The sequence below is a fragment of the Ovis aries genome, chromosome 11 (assembly GCF_016772045.2).
Source record: "Ovis aries strain OAR_USU_Benz2616 breed Rambouillet chromosome 11, ARS-UI_Ramb_v3.0, whole genome shotgun sequence".
Classification (NCBI taxonomy): domain Eukaryota; kingdom Metazoa; phylum Chordata; class Mammalia; order Artiodactyla; family Bovidae; genus Ovis; species Ovis aries.
In genome coordinates, this window is record NC_056064.1 from 23688959 (window position 1) to 23712103 (window position 23145).

Sequence of the window (23145 nt, forward strand, 5' to 3'; positions counted from 1 at the left end):
GACTTGCCCAAGGTCATCAGGTCGTAAGTGGCAGTGCTGGGATTTGAACCCCCGTGATCTGGCTTGAGCCCATGCTGTTAACCTGCTGCCTTGCCGAGGCTTCCGTGAGGCCTGAGTGTGCAAGGGCCACGCCGGCTGCCGCTGCTGTCACTAACTGCCAGCTAAGGCAGCTGCTCCTGATAAACTCCTCTGTTTGGCTCGTCTTCTGTGACCTTTGCTTTTCCATGGATCCTCTTTTCCTTGTTTCTGCAGGGGATCAAGCTTGAAGAGCAGAAGCCGGGACCCCAGAAGAACAAGGTGGGCTGGGCGGGTGACAGAGGCAGGGGACACAGCGGGCTTGCTGGGTTCTGCTATCTTACGCTGTCTACCTCAGATTTTCACCATGAGCCACTTAGGTGACCACACCATGTTGACTAGGGCGTAGTGGGCAGCAAGGGGGGCCCTGGCTTAATGCCTTTGGGGCAGCTTCTGGGTGAACTGGGGTGGAGACAAGGTTTGAGGCTCAGCCTGGCTTCTCTGCACCCACTCCTGTGAATGGACCACACGCTGTGTGTAGGGGTGTCAGGCCCTGTGCTCCAGGTTCCAGAGGCATCAACTCTCAGCTTCAACTTCCATTGCCCAGGCCCAGGGGTGCAGCTCATCACTTGGAGGTCAGCCCTCTTACCTGGAGGGGGCTGGATGGGACCAGAGGTTACCTTCCTGTCACAGCCTCCTAGGGTGAACAACTGGGTCACCAGAAGTGTGGGCCTCAGCGCTTTGCATACTGCATCTTTAGCTGGCAGGGTCTGCACTCAGGTTCTGTCACTCTGGGGGAGAACTCAAGCCAGGTTCCAGAGCTGCCTCTAGGCTGTTTTTCTGTCCGGTGTTTTGCCCGTTGATCCTTCCAAGGCCCTGCTGCAGTCTGCCAGGCCCCCAGCCCCCTACCTCCCCCATCTGGGAGAGGGGAATGGAAACAGTGGTCAAACCTGATGGGTGTTGCGGGGATGGATGGTGACATTGTCTGGTTTGTCTTGCAGGATGACTACATTCCGTACCCCAGCATCGACGAGGTAGGGGCCCCCTGGCTGCCTTCAGCTCTGGGTCCTGTCTCTGGGGCGCAGCTGGGGGAGCTGATGGTGATGACGTTGATGGTCCCTGCCCGGCCTCACGTGGGAGAGAATGCTGGCCCTGGAACTTGAGGGCCTGAGGTCTCTTCCCATTATCCCCTTTGTGACCTCAGTTTTTCCATGTTTAAATTGGACGTAACTGCCAAAGCTTTGCACCTCTGGTGCTCCAGGGTCGGTGAAACGGGAGATATTGCAGGGCTTAGAGGAGGGGTTCATGTTACTGCTTTTGGCCTCAAATATGGGATCCCCTCCTTGGAGTGGTTGGAAGGTTGAGGGACACCCCACCGGCACCCCTCCCCTCCTTCTGTAGACCCGGGACAGGCTGCAGTGCCAGACCCTCCCTCTGCCTCCAGGTTGTGGAGAAGGGAGGCCCATACCCCCTGATCGTCCTGCCCCAGTTTGGGGGCTACTGGATTGAGGACCCCGAGAACGTGAGCACACCGACCTCCTTGGGCAGCAGCATCTGTGAGGATGAGGAGGAGGAGAGCCTCAGTCCCAGCACGTTTGGCTACAAGCTCGAGTGCAAGGGTGAAGCCAGGGCCTATCGCAGGCACTTCCTGGGGAAGGTAAGGCCCGGGGACCCAGGGCAGGGAAATAAATAGCTGCTGGAGGTGGGGGCGGTGGGCAGGGGGTGGGGGCAGGAGCCTGACGTTCCTCTCCAGGCCCCCTTTCTCTTTGTCTCTCCTCTTCCAAGTCCTGCCCCTGTCCTTGCTGCCTGCCAGTGTCTTGACTGGCTCTGCCCCTGGGTGGGGGTGGGGGGTGAGGACGGGGCAGACTGAGCATCTGCAGAGCCAGGAAGGCTCGTGGGTGATGGGTCCAGGTTGGGAACACCCCCGACACATATTTTAGAAGGTGATGGAATGGGTAGTGTTTGGAGGTGAAGAAGAGTGGAAGGAAAAAAAAAAATGTTCTCACACTTAGGAAGTCTGTTTCTATCAAAATAGTACAAGTCTCTTGTGTCCTCATTCTAGCAGGTCCCCCTTGGTACTTGTACCAGATGATGTGCTGTGAGCCTCTGATGGCTTAAAAGTGACGACTTTACATTTCTTTAAATATATTCTGCCCACCAGACTTGCCAGGTTCCGGAAGTCCCGAGGGCAGATTCCGGAAATCTCCAGCCTAAGGCAGCTTTGCAGTCTTAGGAGTTGTGTGTCAGCACCTCCTGGGGAATGTGTTAAAATGCAGATTCCAGGGCCCCACCCCGAGATAACTGGTCCAGGATGGGCTCCCTGAGCCAGGGAGAGACCGACTGTCTAGAGAACCAACTGGCTCCACCCTCCCAGGTTTATTCCTGCAAATAGTCTGAACTGGGGAGGGTTGCCCCTGGGAGCAAGGTAGCAGACTAGGTATCATGTGGTGAAGAACTTGTGCTTTGGTCAAGACAGATGTGGAACCCTGGATCTTTCACTTATTAGTGGTTTGACCTTGGATAGTTAACGACTCTGAACGTGGTTTACCCATCTGTGAAATGGGCACGATGATGTCTTCGTCTGCATAAAGTTAAAAGTCAGGATTAAAGGAGTGAAGGGATATTGGGCTTTTAGCCCAGTGCCCGGCAGGTCCTGGGACTCCGGGCAGTTGGAACCTGTTACTGTGGCCCTTCTTCTCCTTCCCCTCATCTATCCCTCCCTCCACCATCACCAGCAGAACCACAACTTTAGCTTTTATCTCTTCCTTGTTGCTGTGGGGCTTCTGACTCCTGGTGAAGGAGGTGATTTGGGGGAACATGTCTGGAGGGCCCCCCCCCCCCCCCCGCCAATTCCCACTAACACCTGATTTCTATCTCTAGGATCATCTAAACTTCTACTGTACCGGCAGCAGCCTGGGAAACTTGCTTCTGTCCGTGAAGTGTGAGGAGGCCGAAGGTGTTGAGTACCTTCGGATCATTCTCAGGTGGGGCTTTGGCGCTGTTGGAGGCCACGCCTCCAGTGGCTGGTACCCAGAAATACCGGTCTGACCAGTCTGGTCTGGGTGTGCTGGGGAAACAAACCTGGCTGGAGTCTTGGGGCTGTGTGTGAGTTGCCAGGCGGGGAGACCAGGTGTTTGTGCCAGCTGGCTGACTGCAGGAGTCAGCATGGTGTCTGGGCTCAAGGTCACCTAGACCTTACCCCCACCTGCTTCTCTTATGGGGACTGGGACTCTGAAGAAGATGGTCCATCCTGCTGAGATATAGCTCCAGACTGTCCTGGGAGAAGGTTTGCCAGAACACTGCCTCCAGTGTGCATCCAGTCGCGGAAAATAGGTCCCAAAGCATCTCTGTGTACCCTGGGCTCCCCAAAAAGGAATGGTGGTAACAACCGGAGCACTGATTCACAGCCAGGCCGGGGACCTCTCTCTGGATTATGACCTTCTCAAGGGCAGGAACTAGAATTGGTTTCTGTTGGACTTATGTGTTTTTTAGAACATCTTTTGTAGTAATGACAGTGAATGGTCCATGTTCTCTGCAGGCCTAGTGGTGAGAAACAGGATTTTAATGTATGGCACAAGTATTATTTTATTGATTTGCACAGGATGCTGTGGGAACACAGAGAGTCAATCTTAAATATCTCTGTCCCCTTTGGGCTGGTGGAGAAGCGGGGAAAATCAGCAATGGTGCTTAGCAGTGTGCTGTGAACCTGTCAAACTCCCAGTCCATATTTGTGAATCTAATTGGAAGTCCTTGATGGTATTTGGAAAAGAGCAAAAGCATTTTTTCTCTGCCCAAGTGTTGAGATAAAAATGGGATGGAAAGTGACAACTAGCCTTGCAATGAGAAGGATAGGAGGAGGGGGGAGCTGGTACAAGGAAGTTGTCAGCACTCATCCAATTTTGATTTGCTCTTTCTTAAGAAAGGAACCAATTTTCTTTGCTGAGGTTCACCTGGCTAGAAATGATGTTTGCAAGGCAAGGAAGAGTCCATTAAATCGCTAGCACCAATATTCTGAGAGAGTAATACCCCGATCCCCATATCCTAATAGGATTTCAAGTTGGTGAACCTCTGTGAAGAAAATTACTTCCATTCTTAATAAAACTCAGACCCAGATGCGGTAGCATTTCTGAGTAAGAAGATAATTGAACCAAGGATCTAACCTTCTTTTTCTAATACCGTTATCCTATCTGAAATGCCACACCTGGACTAAAAGAGAGAGAAAGATGCTTGGCACACAGCACATTTTGATGATTTTTTTATTCTTCGGTAATCTGTGGGGTGATATGGAGACCTGACCTCAGTGCCTCTTTCTTAGAAAGCAGTGTAATGAGGGAATAGATGAAGTGGAAATTGCTCAGTCGTGTCTGACTCTGCCATCTCAGGGACTATACTGTCCATGGAATTCTCCAGGCCAGAATACTGGAGTGGGTAGCCTTTCCCTTCTCCAGGGGATCTTCCCAACCCAGGGATTGAACCCAGGTTTCCTGCATGTTGGAGATAATTCTGTGCTGTTTAGAAGTAAGGGTGAGCCCTGGAACATTCAGAGGTCTTTCCACACGGAACCACTTTTGTTGTTTCGGGTCAACAGCGTTTGAAATCAATGCCTAGGGGAGTGACTTCCCTGGTGGTCCAGTGGCTAAGACTCCACCCTCCCAGGGCAGGGGGCCTGGGTTTGATCCCTGGTCAGGGAACTAGATCGCACATGCTGCAATGAAGATTTCGCATGCTGCAGCTAAAAAAATCTCGCATACGACAAGGAAGATTGAAGATCCCTCTTGCTACAACTAAGACCAGGCACAGCCAAATAAATACTAAAAAGAAATGCATAGGATTCCTTTTTTTAAAAAAATGTCCTGGGGAGTTAAGCTCAAATGTGGCTTTCCCAGTAGAAATCCAGTGAGCAGGGTGGCAGAGAGAAACCATTCACCAGCTAGGAAATTGGGTAATCACATGGTATACCAAAAGCCAGATGTAAAAAAAAATTGGCCTCACGGCCTAGTAACTTCACCAGGCACAAAGAAGAAATTATGCAGAGATGAAATTCCCCTGCTGGCAGTGACTCTATCCCAGTTTCTTCCTCATTCCCTGTCAGCTTCTGGATTATTTAATTGATGTCTTAGAGCAACCAGCTCTCCAGCTAAAATCTGAGGATTCTAACAACACCTGTGTGTGCCGTGAGAGTTGTCAAGGAGAATCTCCTTACAATTTGGAGATAAGTAACAAGCCCGAGTAGATGTCACCTTTTTCAATGTGTGTGCTTATTCAGTCGCTAAGTCATATCCAACTCTTTTGTAACCCCTTGGACTGCCCACTAGAGTCCTCTGTCTATGGAATTTTCCAGGCAAGAATACTGGAGTGGGTTGCCATTTTCTACTCCAGGGGATCTTCCCGACCCAGGGATCGAACCCACATCTCTCATGTCTCCGGGCTTGGCAGGTGGATTCTCCACCACTGTGCCCCCTGGGAAGGTCCACCTTTCTTAAGTTTGGATATAAAAAGAAGGAGAGGAAAAAAACAAACAAACCCAAACCCTAATAGTTTGGTGAAAGAAAAGATCATGCGTTTAAAAAAGCATAACTTAGCGTTTAGAGGGTAGGAAAATATCCAAGCTTTGGAAAGGATTTATTATAGCAAGCCAAGTTAAATTCCGATATCCATTAACTTTGTATTTTCAGCAAACCTCTAAAAAAAATGATCTGTTTTAAAGACAAAAGATTAGGGACATCCCTGGCGGTCCACTGGTTAAGACCTGGGGATCGAACCCACATCTCTTGCATTTCTCACATTGGCAGGCAGGTTCTTAGCCACTGAGTCACCAGAGCAGCCCATCGTGCTATTACATCGGAAATTTCATCTGAAGCAGGTGCTTTTCGAGGAGGGCACACGTGACTGAGTTTAACACGAGGTGAAGAACCTGACCGGATCAATAACAGTGATGGAATAAATTGAAAAGTTCTCCAAGAATTCTCTCTCCAGAAGTTTCTAGATCTAGACGGTTTGCAGGTAGTTATTTGAAACTTGTAAAGAACAGATTTTATTTAGAACTTCCAAGATAAATAGGAATTTTTAAAGCTACCTAAAAATAGATTATCTATGAATGACAGCCAGCCTGGGAGCCAGTTTCTTATCAGCCATGGGACAGTGGGACAGTAGCTTTAAAATGGTGGAAGAAAGTTGTTCAGACATTAAAAAAAATGAAGGGAGTACATTATTCACAGAATCTAACTGAAAGAAACACTAAAGGATGTACTTCAGCTAAAAGAAAAGAGAAACCGAAAGAAAAGATGCAACTAAAAAGTACGAAGACATAGATAAACTATGCTGATAAATTTAATTACTGACTGGAAAAAGAATTTTTTTAAAGAAAAAATTCTTGAATTAAATTTCTAAACAAATACAGGAAAGACAGTGGGAAGGAAAGAGTTCAGTAGCTCTTGTGTCTCCTTCCTTCCTCAGGAGAGAGATAGCAAGTAAGTTTAGAGTTTGTTGGAAAAATATAAATAGGTGTATTGGAAGTTATAGAAATACAATATATAGCTCTTAAACTAGCAGAGGGATAAAAAGAATTTTAAAAATTTACCAAACTGAAGGCAGGGAAGGAGAAAGAAGAAAAAACACAGGGTTATTAAAAACACAAAGTGATAAAAGCAATTCCAAGTATATTAGTAAGCACAAGTACAAATGGTCTATGAAAATCTCAGGCTATCGGATTGAACTAAAATGCAGCTGTATTCTACTTATAAGAGTCATGTCTAAAGAAAAATGACATGGAAAGATTTAAAATGAAGAAATAGAAAAAGATATTCTGGAAAAATACTAGCTAAGAAATCTGGTGTAGCAATAGTCCTGTCAGAAAAAAATAGAATTTCAAGGAAAATGCATCAGTAGAGATAAAAGGAGCACTCTTGTAACTTGGGAATCCTTCCCTACTCCTGATTTCCTTGCTTTGTGAAGGAACACTTCTGTGTAGCACTCCTGGCTCTCTCCACCCTCTTGGTAGGTAAATATGCAGTAAGGACTTGATGTAGGTAGCTGTATCCTTTTCCCTTTCCCTCCTGAAGCTATCTGCCCTTGGGGTACTCCCTGCTCCCTATATTGTAGTCTCACCTGAGCAGACCCCAGGAGAGGAGGCTTGTCCCTGCCCCGCACTGTCTGTGACTGGTAGATAACTCTGGGGTTTAGTTTTAAACATCCATTTCACCTTCACGCTAAGCTACTGTGCTTCCTCTTCACCTTTATCAGTACCAAAGGAGTCATTTTCATTTCCAACTGCCTTGCTTTTTAATTTTTTTGGCCATGCTGTGTGGCGTGTGGGATCTTAGATCTCTAACCCGAGCCCTTTGCAATGGGAGTGCGGAGTCTTAACCACTGAACTACCAGCAAAGTCCCCAGCTGCCTTACTTTTAATTTCTTTTTTTTTTTTTTCTGATTTTGTTCATAACTTGGGCCAGGAAAGATGCTCTTTACTGGACCCCTCAGAGGCCTCAGCCTACATGACGATCAAAAGAACAGTCCACCTGGAAAGTCTAACTTGTCAAGTCAAGTCATGAACTTGTACTTAGTAACATAGTCTTGAGTTTAAAGAGGCAAATGCTGATGGGAATGTGAGTAGACAAATCCTCAGCTACAGTTGGAGATTTCAGGAACGCCTCTTAGATACCAATGGACCAAGCAGACACAAAAATTGTGAGGATATAGATTTGAACAACACAGTTAACAAATTTGATCTTCTAACATACATTCCTGAACTCAACAAAGGAAAAAAAAGATACATTTTTTTCAAGCTCATGTGGACATGAAAAAACAGTCCATGAATCAAGTTAGCAGATTTCAAATAATAAATATCATATATGGGGGCTTCTCTTGTGGCTCAGCTGGTAAAGAATCCGCTTGTGATGAGGGAGACGTGGGTTCGATCCCTGGATTGGGAATATCCCCTAGAGAAGGGAAAGGCTACCCACGCCAGTATTCTGGCCTAGAGAATTCCATAGACTATATAGACCATGAAGTTGCAAAGAGTTGGACATGACTGAGTGACTTTCTAACTAATGTAATAGGTTATATTCCCAGAATACACAAAAATTAAATTAGAAGTCAGCAATTAAAATACTGAAAGATAAGACTCTTATATTTGGAATGGTAAAAAAAAAATAAAAAACAAAGAAAACCCTTTTAAATAACTCATGTGCTGAAGGGGAAATCACAAAAGAACTGACAAAATATTTAGAACTAAGTGGCAGTGAAAATACCACCATCAATGTGTGGGATGCAGCTAAAGTGGTACTTAGGGAGAGATGTATAGTTTTAAATGCATTTGTAAAAAAGAAGAAAGATTCAGTGTGTAAGCATGCAGGTTGGGATGTTAGAAAAAGAATGTTGTTGTTCAGTTGCTAAGTTGTATCCCACTCTTTGCGATCCCATCGACTGCAGCATGCCAGGCTCCCCTATCCTCCACTATCTATAGAGTCAGTGATGCTATCTAACTATTTCATCCTCTGCCTCCCCCTTCTCCTTTTGCCTTCAATCTTTCCCAGCATCAGGGTCTTTTCCAATGAGTCAGCTCTTGGCATCAGGTGCCCAAAATATTGGAGCTTTAGCTTCAGCATCAGTCCCTCCAGTGAAAATTCAGAGTTGACTTCCTTTAGGATTGACTGGTTTGATCTCCAAGTGACTCTCAAGAGTCATCTCCAGCACCACAATTTGCAAGCATCAGTTATTTGGTGTCCAGCCTTCTTTATGGTCCAACTCTCACATCCATACATGACTACTGGAAAAAAACAACCGTAGCTTTGACTCTACGGACCTTTGTCAGCAAGGTGTTGTCTCTGCTTTTTAATACACTATCTAGGTTTGTCATAGCTTTAGGCAAAGCAGAAACCAAAGAAGATAGAAGGAAAGAAAAAAGGCAAGCATAAGCTAGTGAAGTAGAAAGCAAAAAAAAACAAAAAAAAGAATAGAGATAGTAAAATTAAAAGCTATCTCTTTGAAAAGATTAGTAAACTAAATCCCCAGCAAGGGCTGATAATGAAAACAGAAAAGATATCAACAGATACTATTTCTGCAATGAAGGAAGGGATACAACTACAAATAGAAATGAAGTCTTAAGAGAACACCAAAAACAACTTTATATTAATGCATTTGATGGATAATTTTATAGAATAAAACATAAATTACCAAATTGACTCAGTGAAGAGTAGAAGACCTTAACGTTCACCGTTAAAGAACCTAACTGGTAGCCAACAGTATCCTCCAAATGAAAAAGAGCAGGCCCAGAGATTTCACAGACAGATTTTAGCAAACCTTTAAGGGACAGGAAATTCCTATGGTATACAAACTATTTCAAAGGGTGAGATGCTTCCTAGCAATTTTTTGAGGCTTGATATTGAAACTTGACAAGGGAAGCACAAGAAAATAAAATAGGCCAGTGTTGCTCCTGAACGTAGGTATGAAACTCTAAATGAAATATCAACAAGTTAAATTCAGGAGGATATGGAAAAAATAATACAGCATAAGCAAGTGGAGTTTTACCCAGGAAATGAAAAGATAGCTCAACAGAAATATAATCCACCAGGTTAACAGATTAAAAACCATATGATGATCTCAGCAGATGCAGAAAAGCATTCGGTAGAATTCAACACTTTCATAATGTGCTGAATGAATCAGGGGAATGGGCTAAATTTAGAATCTTATGGTGAATCTCTTTATAGAGCAACTCGCATCCCATTTATATTTTGAGTAAGTCCAGATTTTCAAATATTAGGTTTTCTTTTCTTAAGGTTTAATTGCATGTCAGACCCGAATATATCCAGAAGCTCTGCCCACTTCTTCTGGAGAACACAAAAAACCCACCAAGAAGCAAAAAAATAATGTTGAATTTGAAGGTGACTATTTGCATTTCCTGTTTCAGTTGCAGTCAGCTGTACCCTGAAGGTTCTTTGAGTATCCATTTCCCGTGGGGTCCCTAAGTAGGATCCTGTTTTCCCATTTAAGTCGGGGGCACCCAGTGCCTGGCTCGGGTGGCATAAGGCAGGTCTGACCCAGGGGTGACATGAATCAGGTACCTGCTTTGTGGCCTGTTGTGACCTCAGCCACCTTCCTCGTTGACTCCATTTCTGTGGACTCGCCTTTCTTATCCTCATCCATCTCGTGAAAGGTGATCTTCACCCCTTCTCATCTCTTGGATGTGTGTAGGTCCAAAGTAAAGACGGTGCACGAGCGGATTCCCTTGGCTGGACTGAGCAAGTTGCCCAGTGTCCCTCAGATTGCAAAGGTAAAAGCTGGCACCAAGAGGAGGTGGCTTCCTCTTTTAGCTGGGTCTTGGGGGCGCAGGCTTGTCCTGGGTGGGCTCTGCCTTTGGGAAGGAGGAGCCACTCTCCTTTTGGACCCTTGACTGCGTGCATGGAGTGGGAGAGCTGTTGGTGGATACCCCCAAATCCCTACTCCATCTCATCCTCGCTGCTGAGGCTGCTCAGGGAACAGGCTGCTCTTATCCCAGGTTCTTACCCCAAGTTCGCAGCTAGTTCAGCAGACTAGAGAAATGGAGAGACAGGCCTGGATATGGAGAGTAGGGTGGGGCTTCAGAGGAGGATGGAGGCGGGGGGAGCTGGGAGCCTTCAGAGCAGAGGATGGCTGGGGTTGAGGGATGGTCAGGCTGTTGATCCAGACAGAGGAGCCTCTTAGGTAAGGAACCATCAGTGGGTGGAGGGGCCTGGGTGCCTTCTCTGGGATGCGGGGAACTGAGTCAGAAAAGAGGAGCAAGAAGGATGATCAGCTGCGTTGGGGTGGACCCACACTCTGGGAGTGGGAAGGCCAGGCAAAACTGTGCTGGATACCTGTGGTGGCCTCACTTCAGTGGGAAACACCAGGAAGGTCTCTTGACTTTCCTGACCACACACGAGTGACCAGCAGTGACCTCAGACCCCTGGGCCCTGCAGGTCTTGGCCTCATTCTCTTTCTCTTGGTGGGCAGGGCAGCCCAGGTGTGCTCCGTGGACGTGGCCCCTGAGCTGTGTTTTTCTCTCTCCCCGCTCAGGCTTTCTGTGACGACGCAGTGGGGCTGAAATTCAACCCTGTCCTGTACCCCAAGGTGAGGACCTTCCCCTTCCCCCTGACTCCGGCCCTGCCACTTGGCTTGGATTTGCATGCCTGTGGCTCTGTGGGAAGTTCTTTGCATCTTGGGGGTTTTTTGTGGGGTCTCCATGACAAACCTGCATGTCTTCCCCTCATCCTGCCCACCCCTTCACAATCTGATACGCTGGAAACCCATCCTCAGCCACGCCTGGGTCTCCGGCCTGCATCAGTCGATCCCCAGCTTCGTGGAGACAGCAGATGGGTAGCAGTTGCTCCGTCTCACCCTGATTGAACCTCCTCAAGGCTGGTGCTGGGCTGGGGAGTGATTCTGCCTCTAGGTAGGGGGCTGCTGCAGACCTGGTCAGCCATAAGCATGGAGTTGGGGAGCGAGCAGAAGGCAGAACCCCACTAAGAAATACAAGGCCAGACCTTGGCTCCCCATTGCCGACATTACTACAGTTCTGAGGCCTCACAAGCTAGGCCTCTTCCACCGGGCTCTAGTTAATCGACTCGCCTGGTCCTCTGTTAACAGCTTCGTTGGGATTGGCCTGATCTCGACCCCAGTTCTGATGTGGGGGTGCGGGTGGGGAGGAGAGCAGTGCTAACAAAACGAACTCATAAGCTCACTCAAGAACAGCTTGGCACGAAAGGACCTAAATCACACATGGACAGTGAATTGCTTCAAATCGGTCATCGAGGGATTTCCTTGGTGGTCCAGTGGTTAAGACTTCAAATTCCCAATGCAGGGGGCATGGGTTTGATCCGTGGTTAGGGAACTAAGATCTCACCTGCCGCACAGCGCTGCCAAAAAATAAAAATACAATTTTGTTTTAAATGAGAAAAAAATTGGCTGTAGGAAGAGACCCAGGGCTTTGCGCACCCGCAGGATGTAGGCAGAGACCGTGCAAGCTGGTTGGTGCTCCCCAGCGTCCACTGTGGGCCAGCTGAAGCTGGCTGGGGCTGGTCAGCCCTCCTGAGTCCCAGTTCTGACAACCAGGAACCGGGAGGTGAAACGTCTGGTGGGGTTGTGTCTGAAGAGGGATCCTGTCCTGGCTGTGACACCCCAAGCCCCTAGAATCAACACCTCAGATCTTCACGATTGTGCTTGACACACTGTTTCTCCCCATGCAGTGGCAGAGTTAATGGCAGAATCTTCTCTCATGGGGAGAATGTGCCAGAGTCCTTCTTTAAGATGGCCCTTTCACCCCATCCGAGCATCCAAGGCGCTTCCCAGTAATATGCTGCGCTCCACCAAACATTTTCTATTACTCAGACTGCCCTCCCCTTTGTAATTAAAGCTGAATTACTGAGGTTTAGCCAAACATCAAAACCCCATCATAAAATCCTAACTTAACTACAAATTTGGCAATTTTTGTTGTCAAATCATAGCCACCGATGACTCTCATTTTTGTAGTGTTCTCTCTGTAGCTTGTAAAGCCTCCGGTTCTGGGAATAATGGAAGAGCAGCTGTATTTTCATGTTTGCTAGATTGGAAGGATTGCTTCGTCCGGCTGGGATGTTCATCTGGCTGAGATGTGTGCGTGTTTTTACAGTTCACAGAGTTTAGAATGTTCCTTGGAGGGTGTCCATGGCTCAGTGCCTCTTCCCGGGCAGGGCAACTGCTCTGAGCCTTTGACTCATCCCAGGCGGGAGTTGGGGGGTGCCCTCTGGGGTCAGGCAGTGCTGATCTTCCAGGTGAAGCTGAGAAGTGTCCATTTCATCAGGCAGCTGAGAGCCACAGAGAGAGATGTCAGGGGTGACAGCTGACATGGGTCACGTACTCAGGCCAACAAGTCGTGCCTGGCTCGTTCTCCCCGTAGCATCTCATATGGTCGAATCCTTCCTTTTTACTGCAGAGAATAGCCACTAAGTCTTCTCTTTCCTAGCAATCTGGTCCAGCTCTGATCTTTCTCGAGGGTTTACCTAGATGTTGATGATAGCCGCTGTGTGCTCTGCACTTCGTGTGCCCCATTTCCCTGAATCTTCAGAGCCACATGTCTTCATTGAACAGATGAGGAAACTGAAGCCCAAGGAAGTTAAGTGGTTTAATCAAAGCTGCACAGGTAAAAGCAGTGGACTGAAAATGAGAGATTAGTGTTTCTCACCAACTCTTTGAAACACAAGAGACAATTAGATGGAACCAATGGTCCGGATTTTTTGTTTGTTTTTTCTTTGTATATTGAATTAGGGTATGTTCCTCCTTAGAGATCTCTCCTTTTATGGGTAAGGGGGATTGAAGTCTGGACAGGAGCAGCGCCTTGCTGAAAATCTCTCTGCTGGACTTCCCTGGTGGTCCAGTGATTAAGAATCTGCCTGCCAGTGCAGGGGACATGGGTTCGATCCCTGTTTGATCCCTGATGCAGGAAGATCCCATGTGCTGTAGAGCAGCTAAGCTCGTGTACCACAACTACTAAAGACTGCATGCTCTGGAGCCCATGCTCCGCAACAAGAGAAGCTGCCACAATGAGAAGCCCATGCACGGCAATTAAGAGCAGCCCCGCTTGCCTCAACTAGAGAAGGCCCGTGCACAGCAGCGAAGATCCAGCACAGCCAAAAAAAGAGAAAAAGTCACACTGCTGATTAGAGGTGAAATTAGAGCTAGCATCATCCTTGATGACTATGGTTTTGGGGTCCCAGCTTCACTTTTTACTCCCCAGATAAAAAGACTGGGGTCAAGTCAGTTCCTTGTGTTCTGGTGGACTCTCTGCGTGCACAGGCATTAGCTGATAGATCTAAATGGAAATGGAATGGGTGACCCAGAGGTTTCATCACTGGGGGAAGCCCAGGGGCTGGAATCTAGCTGAGACCTTCGGACCTGTATCCTGACTGTGGACTTCATCTCTTCTCTTCCTCCATGTGTGGACATCTCATATCAACTGGGGCCCGTCCTCCACTGAAATGGGCACTTCCCCTTCCACCTGCCTCCTGACTCTGCCTCCAGGTTAATAATCTAATTTCTTTTATTCCCTTGTTTTCCAGGCCTCCCAAATGATTGTGTCTTACGATGAGCATGACGTCAACAACACATTCAAATTCGGGGTCATTTATCAGAAAGCCAGGCAGGTAAGCATCACGAATCCACATCACTCGAGCCTGTGCTTTCTCCCTGGGGACGTTTGTTTTCCCATTCCCCACACGCAAGAGCACCTGGATTATGTTCTTAAACATCGTGAGTACAACCATCCTGTCCACATAAGAATTAGACTGGAGGTGGCAGAGTCTTCAAGGTAGGCTGCTGCTCTCAAAAAGGCTTGCACATCCTTGAAACCGCGATATAGCTTTTCATTTAGTGAATTCTAGTTTTTCCGGGCTTACTTCTGCTTGTGTTTAGCAATGGGCTGTTGGTCACAAGAAAAATCAGACAGGGTGGAGGGGAATGGATTAGTGAAGGCTGCTTTCTTTCTGCCCACCACTCTCCCTGCTGGGAATTCGCTTTTGCTCCCCAGATGTGAGTAGTGTCCTGGCATTGAGTGTGCGCTCTCTGCCCATCTGTGTTCACTGATGTCGTGTTTGTGGCTTCCAGTAAGCCACAATGAAAGTATTCACACTATGGAAATGGGCAAACACCAGAGCTTCTGTTTTTTTCTCTCTTTAGAGAGCAAGTTGTTAAAATTTTTACCAGTACACACTGCTCATCCTTCTCTGTCTCTTGGGGTGCTTCAGGTGCTGCTTTGGAGTCAGTTGACCAGAATGGTGTTTCTCAAAGTGTGTTCCGTGAGACCCTAGTTGACCAGAATGGTGTTTCTCAAAGTGTGTTCCGTGAAACCCTAGTTGACCAGAAAGGTATTTCTCAAAGTATGTTCCATGAGACACTAGTCTGGTGAACAAATGAGTTCCGGAGGGGAGTGATCAGTTGTGTGGGAACGTTTTAAAGGTTCTGAGAACCCTCAAAGTAGATAACTCTTTATAACTTTGTTGAACTCAGTATTTCCCATACTCATTTGACCACAAACTTCCCATCTTTCCTACCATGAACATTTATTAACATCCTGAGAAGTGGTCGGCTGAACATACCACTATTTCCTCATCTGTGGGACCGTATTATCAGAGCTGTACAAAGTAAAAATGCAATATGTGAAAATAATTAGAGCCACTACTTGAATAATTCCCTTACATTATAAGATTCGTCTGTGTTGGTCTTTCAGCTCCTCAAGCCTTCATTAATTTCCACATCCATTTCATCTTCGTATCATCCAAGAGCCTAGCATGGTGACTTTATAGAAATACACTCAATTTTTTGTTATCTGAATGAATGAATGAATAAAAGTTTTGGCCCTCCTGATGGTAGGTCAGTAGTATTTTTCAGTATTACCTCTGTCATCTCTTTTGCGTGACAACATCTTTCTCATCTGGATGATAGCTGACTTCCTTGTCTGAAGATATTAGACCACAAGAGGCATGTGTTTGCTTAAAAACACTCTAATTAATGAAGGCTTGAGGAGCTGAAAGACCAACACAGATGAATCTTATAATGTAAGGGAATTATTCAAGTAGTGGCTCTAATTATTTTCACATATTGCATTTTTATTTTGTACAGCTCTGATAATACAGTCCCACTAATTAAAGTTCTTTGCTTGTGAAATTTACCAACGCCGATCTCATAAGGTGATTACAGTCCAATGTTCCAGCAAAATTATAATTACTGGACATTAACCATCCACCTCAGAGAAGGAATCTGACGGAGTCTGCATGTTGTCTATGTACCTGACGTAACTGAGGCAAGGAGTGGGCGCAAGGGCAGAGAAAAGTCTTTTCTTAAAACACATGGATTGTTTTGCAGACCTACATTAGGAGGGATTAATATGAACATTTGTTGTGTGAAAGCCCTATGCTGACCCTAGGATATAAATAAGCCCCATCTGACTCTCTGTTTGTCAGGCACTTTGCTAAGCACTGTGGCGGATACAGCAATGACTAGGAACCCCTCCCTGAGTGCATGATCAAGCTCAAGGCCAATACAAAAATAAAGACAGTAATCCCAGACAGAGTTAAATCCTTGAGAGAGGTACACACCCCAGAGCATAAGCTAGATTGGTTTTTTCAGGAGAAGATGTACATTGTCTGGAAGTGGTTATTCTACTGAACCCTAGCTTCCTGACCTGAGGCAGCCAGCATATTGGGCTCAAGTTGTGATAGATCAGGCATTGGGAAACATTTTCTGTAAAGGGCCAGACAGTAAATATTTTAGACTTCTCGGGCTATACTGTTTGTGTTGCAACTATTCAACCCTACCTCTGTAGTACAGAAGGAGCCACAGACAATATTAAATGAATTAGCCTGGCTGTGTTCCAATAAAACTTTATTTATAAAACAGGCAGCAGGCCAGACTTGGCACCTTGGGACATAGTCTGCTGGCCCCTGCTAGAGAGCATTGTTTCTCAAGCTTTAGACAATTACAAACCATATCCAAGATCATATTAGTTTACTCTTCTGTTTTTTTAATTGCACCTATACCGTACTTCCCAGGTGGCTCAGTGGTAAAGAATTCTCCTACCAGTGCAGGAGAATTGGTTCAATGCCTGGGTCGGGAAGATACCCTGGAGGAGGAAACGGCAACCCGCTCCAATATTCTTGCCTTTGAAATCCCATGGACAGAGGAGCCTGGCGGGCTACAGTCCATGGGTTCACAAAAGAGCTGGACATGACTTAGCAACTAAACAACAACCACAATCTGTGTAACGATTCACCCACTGAGGGACAGACAGCTGGGTTGTTTTCAGTTTGGGGCTATTATGAATAAAGCCACTGTGAACATTTGTATACAGTTTTTTATGTGAGCAGAAGTTTTCATTTCTCTGGGATAAATATTTAGGAAGACAATTGCCTGAGTGTGTGGTGATTATATGTTTAGTTTTATAAGAAACTACCAAGCTGTTTTCTAGCATGGTTGTTCCATTTTACATTCTTACCAGCAATGTGTGAGTGATCCATTTTCTCTACATCCTTGCCAGCATTTGGTGCTGCTACTATTTTTCATTTTAGCCATTCCAGTAGATGTGTGGTGAGATCTCGTAATGGTTTTAATTTGCACCTCTCTAATGGCTAACGGTGGGGCTTCCCTGATGGCTCAGTGGGTGAGGAATCTGCCTGCGGTGCTGGAGACACGGGTTTGGTCTCTGGGTCAGGAAGATCCCCTGGAGGAGGAAATGGCGACTGACTCCAGTTTTCTTGCCTGGGAAGTCCCATGGACAGAGGAGGCTGGTGGGCTGCAGTCTGTGGGCTCGCAAAGAGCTGGACACCCTGAGTGACTAAGCACACGCACAATGGCTAATAACAGTGAACATCTTTTCCCATTTGAACATCGTATTTGCCATCTGTATATCCTCTTCAGTGAAATGGCTGTTCACGTCCTTTGGCCATTTCCTAATTGGATTTTTTTTTTTTACTGTTGAGTTTAAAATTTTTAAATAACAGCTTTATTGAGGTATAACTGACATACCATACCAATTCACAACAGCATGTGACTTATATCTCAGTAAAGTGCACAATTCAGTGGTTTGTAGTATATTCACAGAATTGTGCAGTTATTACCACTAACTACAGAAAAGTTTCATCACCCCTAAAAGAAACTCCATACCTAACAGTCACTTCCATCATCCCCATTCTCTGTAGCTCCTGTTGGCCACATATCTATTTCTACTCTCTCTGTGGATTTGCGGGATATTTCACATAAATGGAATCATAATATGTGGCCTTTGATGTCGGTTCTTTTACTTAGCATAATGCTTTCAAGGTTCATTCATGTTGTGCAATGAATCAGTACTTTATTCTTTTTTTTATGGCGGAATTGTATTCCACTGTATGGATATACTACATTTTAGCTTCCCTGGTGGCTCAGATGGTAAAGACTCTGCAATGCAGAGAGATGCAGATTTGATCCCTGGGTTGGGAAGATCCCCCTGGAGAAGGGGATGCCTACCCACTCCAGCTTTCTTGCCTGGAGAATCCCATGGACAGAGAGGAGCCTGGAAGGCTACAGTCCATGGGGTCGAAAAGAATCGGACACAGCTGAGTGACTGTCACTTTCAGCACACTTTGCTTATCTGTTTATCAGTTGATGGACATTGGGGTTGTTTCCACTCTGGGACTATTTTGAATAATACTATTATTAACATTTGTATGCAAGCTTTTTTTTTTGTATGAACTGTTATTTTCATGCCTCTTGGGTATATTCTTAGGAGTAGAATTGCTGGTCATATGGCAACTCCATGTTTAGCTTTTTGAGTAACTGCCAGACTATTTTCCAAAGAAATGGCACCATTTTACATTCCCACCAGCAGTGTATGAGGGTTTTGATTTTTCCATATCCTCACCAACACTTCCTGTTGTCTTTCTTTTTGTTTATAGTGTGAAGTGCTGTCTCACTGTGGTTTTGATTGCTATTGAGTTTTGAGAGTTCTTTGTATATTTTCGATACAAATCCTTTGTCAGAAGTCCTATTATGAATTTTTCAGTTTTGGATTGGTTTATGGTATCAAGTCTAAGAACGCTTTCCTTCAGCTTTGTCCTTTTAATTTTTCCTTTGAGACTCAATTTATTTTCTGTACTTACAACACAGTGTTGTTGTAAAGACACAATGGTGAAATTATTTTGTAAAATCTCAAGTAATTAAAAAAGTCACATATTAATATTATCATATAGTGTGCAATGAAATTATGGCTAACTAGACTGGAAGTTATATATCCATAGGCTTGGGAAAATATATTATCCATTAAACTTTGGAAGTTTTTAAAAAAATCAAGGTATCTGAATACTGGTCATGCCTTTTTCTTTTTAAAGTGATCAGTGAGCAGTAGCTCTTGTTCAAATAGAAATCTTCGTTAATTGCCCCCCAAAATCCACCTCTGTTGAGTGAGCCCCATTAGTCCTTCCTCCTGAGGATGACAGAGCCATGGGATGGTGACTGCTCAGAATGGGGAAAGGAAGAAGGGGACCAGGTATCTGGACAACCACATTCCCTCCCTTGGCGGCACCAGTAAGCCTTTTTTTTTTTTCCCCCTTAACATTTGTCCCTGATCCTGTTTCTCTTTCAGACCCTGGAGGAGGAGCTATTTGGGAACAATGAAGAGAGCCCAGCTTTCAAGGAGTTCTTGGAACTACTAGGGGACACGATCACGCTGCAGGACTTTAAAGGGTGAGTTTTAGCCAAGTGATGGTTCTGGCCCCATTGATGAAGCCCTAGAGAAGGATGAGAGTTAACAGCTGAGTTTTGGCAGGGAGGGGGCACGTGAGAATTAAAAACACACAAGGAACATGGGATTACTTTTTAGTAAGTGCTCAACATTCATTGATTGCATCTCTAAGGAATTTGTGGTACAGGTGGTGGTGGTGGTTTAGTCACTTAAGTTGTGTCCGATTCTTGTGACCCCATGGACTGTAGCCCACCAGGCTCCTCTTTCCTTGGGATTCTCCAAGCAAGAATACTGGAGTGGGTTGCTATTTCCTTCTCCATGTGGTACAGGGATAATCCCAAATGGCAGATGACCTGAATCAAGGCATTGACTTTTGCCCTTGGGATGCATGATGAAATCATTCCACTTGAGACTTGCCTTCCTAATTACAGTTGGCTCAAACTGAGAGTTAAATGAATCCACCTTCCATTCCAGATGAGCAGGTCATTCAGCTGCTAGGCATTCTGGAAAGAGAGTCCTGTGTAGTTTGGGGGGTGGGGGGTGTGAGAAGTGACCATGTTAGATAATACACAAAAAAATTGGATAATAGAGTTGGTGCAAATACCATAATCCTTCTGGCAGGAATCTGTGCAACAGCCTGTGGTTCTGTAAGTGGACAGAGAGAATATTGGGGCAATCGTTTTGAAAGCTCAGCCCTTTATTTCCTTTGACAAAGGCAACATTTGGGGAGGGCCTTCAGACCTGGCCAACCTATTCTTTGCTTTGTGGCTGGAGCACGACTAAACCCTCAGATTTCTACACCTCAACAGCCACCTTAACAGGATTTCCTAATGTGTGAATGCACCTAGCTCCGTGCCTGGCATGGCTTAGGTGTTCAGTAATCACTTCCTTCCTCTGCTTCCTTCTCTCCTCCTCTTCTTTCTCCTTTTCCCTTTTCCCCTCTTCCTCTCTCTTCAAGGTCATCACTGCTGTCTAGAGTCAGTCACACATGGGTCAAAATCTCATCCCTGCCACTTATTAGCTCTGTGACTTTGAACATGAGGTTAAGAGGACTTAACCTCTGCAAACCTCAATTTCCTTGTCTATGAAAAGGGAGATAAAGATAGCACTGACCCTACAGGCTTGTTGAAGGATTAAAATAGATAACGCACAGGAAGCGCTTAAGCCAGTTTCATGCACAGAGTAAGCACTGGATGTCATTATTATTGTTCTTATTATACCACTTTCCATTGGCTCTAAGATGCCATCCTTACAAGATATATCCTGGGACTACCCTGCTTGTCCAGTGGTTAAGATTCTGAGCTTTCACTCCGGGGGGCAAGGTTTGGGGAACTAAGATCCTGTATGCTACAGGGAAAGTGAAAGTCACTCAGTCATGTCCAACTCTTTGTGACCCCATGGACTATACAGTCAATGGAATTCTCCAGGCCAGAATACTGGAATGGGTAGCCTTTCCCTTCTCCAGGGGATCTTCCCAACCCAGAGATCGAACCCAGGTCTCCCACATTGCAGGTGGATTCTTTACCAGCTGAGCCACAAGGGAAGCCCTTGTGCTTCACAGAGGCTGCACAGAGTGGCCCCCCAAATATATAAAACATCAAAAATAAAAAAAGTATATAAGATATATCTTGATTTCAGAGATGTTAAAATGTGAAAAAGTTTTATATCTTGCAGTTGATGAGATAAAATATATTAAAATCACCAAGGACTCTGGAGATCATATAACCCTATCCTGTTATTTTCTGAGGCCTAGACAAATTAAGTGATGTGCCCAAGGGTGTGTGCTGACTTTGTGGCAGAAGCTGGTCTAGAACCTGGGGAGCTCCTAGCTCCTGGCCTCCTGTGCTTTCCTCCATGTGGGGCTGAGCACATTTCTGGCTTAAATTGCAATGTATGGGGGTTGGGGAGGACTTGATGTCCAGGGTCTATTTTACTTCATTTTCTTAAAGGAACCTGTATCCCACTCCCCTTGCTGAAGAATATGATCATGACCAGCAGCCATGTTTCTATAAAGGAAGAAGGTGCAAGTCCTAGAAGCCTACCCAGTTCCTTAGTACTTTTCTTTCCTGCCTGTGAGGAGGCAGCCAGAGAAGGAAGCCCCTGGGATATCTCCCAGCTGGGTGTTGCCATGGCAGGCGAAGGGGCCCTCCACTTTGGGACTGACTGGGTAGAAGTCAGGCGTCTGTCCCCTCTTCTTGCTGACTCTGGATACTCTAGGGGGGGCTTACCACCATCAGGATGGCCGACTGCCCTTGCTCAGGGCTGCGGGCCTGCACTTGCAGAGAGAAGGGCTTATGCCCAGGCTGGGAGGCCCCTAGCAGCTGGGACAGCATTTGTCTGAAACTCTGGCTGGACCTCTGTCTTCCCATGGTATGGAAGGGACATGGCCGAGGCTTGGAATGGAGGGTCTGCCTTTGTCTTCTAAATAATAATTTATGGTTGGAACACCAGGGCTCATCTGCTCAGATGAGGGTTATCTGCTTTCCCCACATGGTAATCTCTCTGCCCTCAGCTCTTCCATATCTTCCCATTCATTCTCCTGCCCCTATGTCCTTAGGGAAGGTCGTGCCAAGTCGCCCACTTCCCTTTTCTTTCTCTCTCCCTGCCACCACCTGCCTGTTTCCCTGACAGTTTCCGAGGAGGCCTGGATGTGACCCACGGACAGACGGGTGTGGAATCAGTATACACAGTATTCCGGGACAGGGAGATCATGTTCCATGTCTCCACAAAGCTGCCGTTTACCGAGGGAGACACACAGCAGGTAACTGTGTTCAGGATGGCTTTGGGAGCCCGGGGCGTGCAAGGTGAAAACCTGGATTCAGGCTGGTGTCCCCCAGGGCCCCAGGCCCCTCTCCCTATTTGCATAATCCAGAGGCCTGTCTGTTCAACTTTGTTCCTCTTATCAAAACCTGTCCTCCTGCGTTGTCACACTGAGGCCGCAGGTCACCAGCCTGCGTGGGAGGCGGGACAGAGTTCTTGGATACCCCTCTGTGACTGATGGGGAAACGGTAGTTAAAAGACTGTTTCCCAGGAGATAGGGGCAGAGTTGGGAGCAAAGCCCAGGTGCCCTGATCGTGAGAGTGGTCGTGAAAGAGTACATCATGGGGTCTGCACATGGCAGCTTGAAGCCAGCTCTGCTGTCTTAGGGCTTTGTGACTCTGGGCAAGCTGGTAACCTTGTGGTCTCATTCATCTCATCTGTCAAATAGGGGGTATACCACGAATGTCAGAGGGTAGTGGTGGAGATCACGTAGGGTCCCGATTGTAGGGCTCAGTACAATGCCTGGCTTGTGGCAGACTTCCTACCTCACAGCTGTTCACTGCCCACTCTTCTGGCCCAGAGATGTAACGCTGGTTATTGCACGAGACACCCCGTCACCCCGCTACAGCTTTTCTAATCACATAGCCTCACCTCTGAGTGCACCTGCCGTGGGCAGGAACCCAGCCTTTTGCTTGACTGGAAAACCCTGGATGAGACTGCTGCTTCACGTGTGTTCCCTCTTTCCCTCTCATCTGCTGCACAGACAGCTGCATGTCCTCAGGGAGGACCTGGTCTTTTCTTTTTTTAGTTTTGTTACTTTATTTATCTTTTATTATTCTTTTTTCCAGGCTGTGATTTATTGATTTTTTAAAAAAAATATTCTTTGACAAGCAACATTTTAAAATTTAATGATGCGTAGCTTTGAATTTACTGCTTTAAATTTTTAATGCATTTTTGGTATCTTGTCTAAGAAATATTTGCCTTTTCTCAAGTCGTAAAGATATTCTCCCAGCTTTTTTAAAAAGTTATTTTTAATTGGAGGATAGTTGCTTTACAATGCTGTGTTAGTTTCTGCTGTGCAACAACATGAATCAGCCATACGTATACACGTGACCCCTCTCTCAGGGCCTCCCTCCCACCTCCCACTCTCCACCCCCCCCCCCCCCCGT

The 23145-nt window shown here is 46.1% G+C and overlaps 1 protein-coding gene across 10 annotated transcripts in view; it reads left to right on the top strand.

Moving 5' to 3' along the window:
• Window positions 1-23145, top strand: part of RAP1GAP2 (RAP1 GTPase activating protein 2) — a 201350-nt gene that overhangs the window by 144179 nt on the left and 34026 nt on the right. For 9 of the 10 annotated variants that reach the window (XR_006061142.1, XM_042255520.2, XM_042255515.2 and 6 more), the window contains 9 exons: window positions 253-297; window positions 1017-1049; window positions 1460-1672; window positions 2896-2999; window positions 10207-10285; window positions 11047-11100; window positions 14064-14147; window positions 19118-19218; window positions 21848-21977. Coding sequence is in view for 9 of the 10 variants with exons in the window: in XM_042255520.2 (XP_042111454.1) it covers window positions 253-297; window positions 1017-1049; window positions 1460-1672; window positions 2896-2999; window positions 10207-10285; window positions 11047-11100; window positions 14064-14147; window positions 19118-19218; window positions 21848-21977 (843 nt within the window). In the remaining variant the exon portion in view is untranslated. The remainder of the gene's footprint in view (window positions 1-252; window positions 298-1016; window positions 1050-1459; window positions 1673-2895; window positions 3000-10206; window positions 10286-11046; window positions 11101-14063; window positions 14148-19117; window positions 19219-21847; window positions 21978-23145) is intronic. The other variant, XM_042255516.1, reaches the window with a different exon arrangement.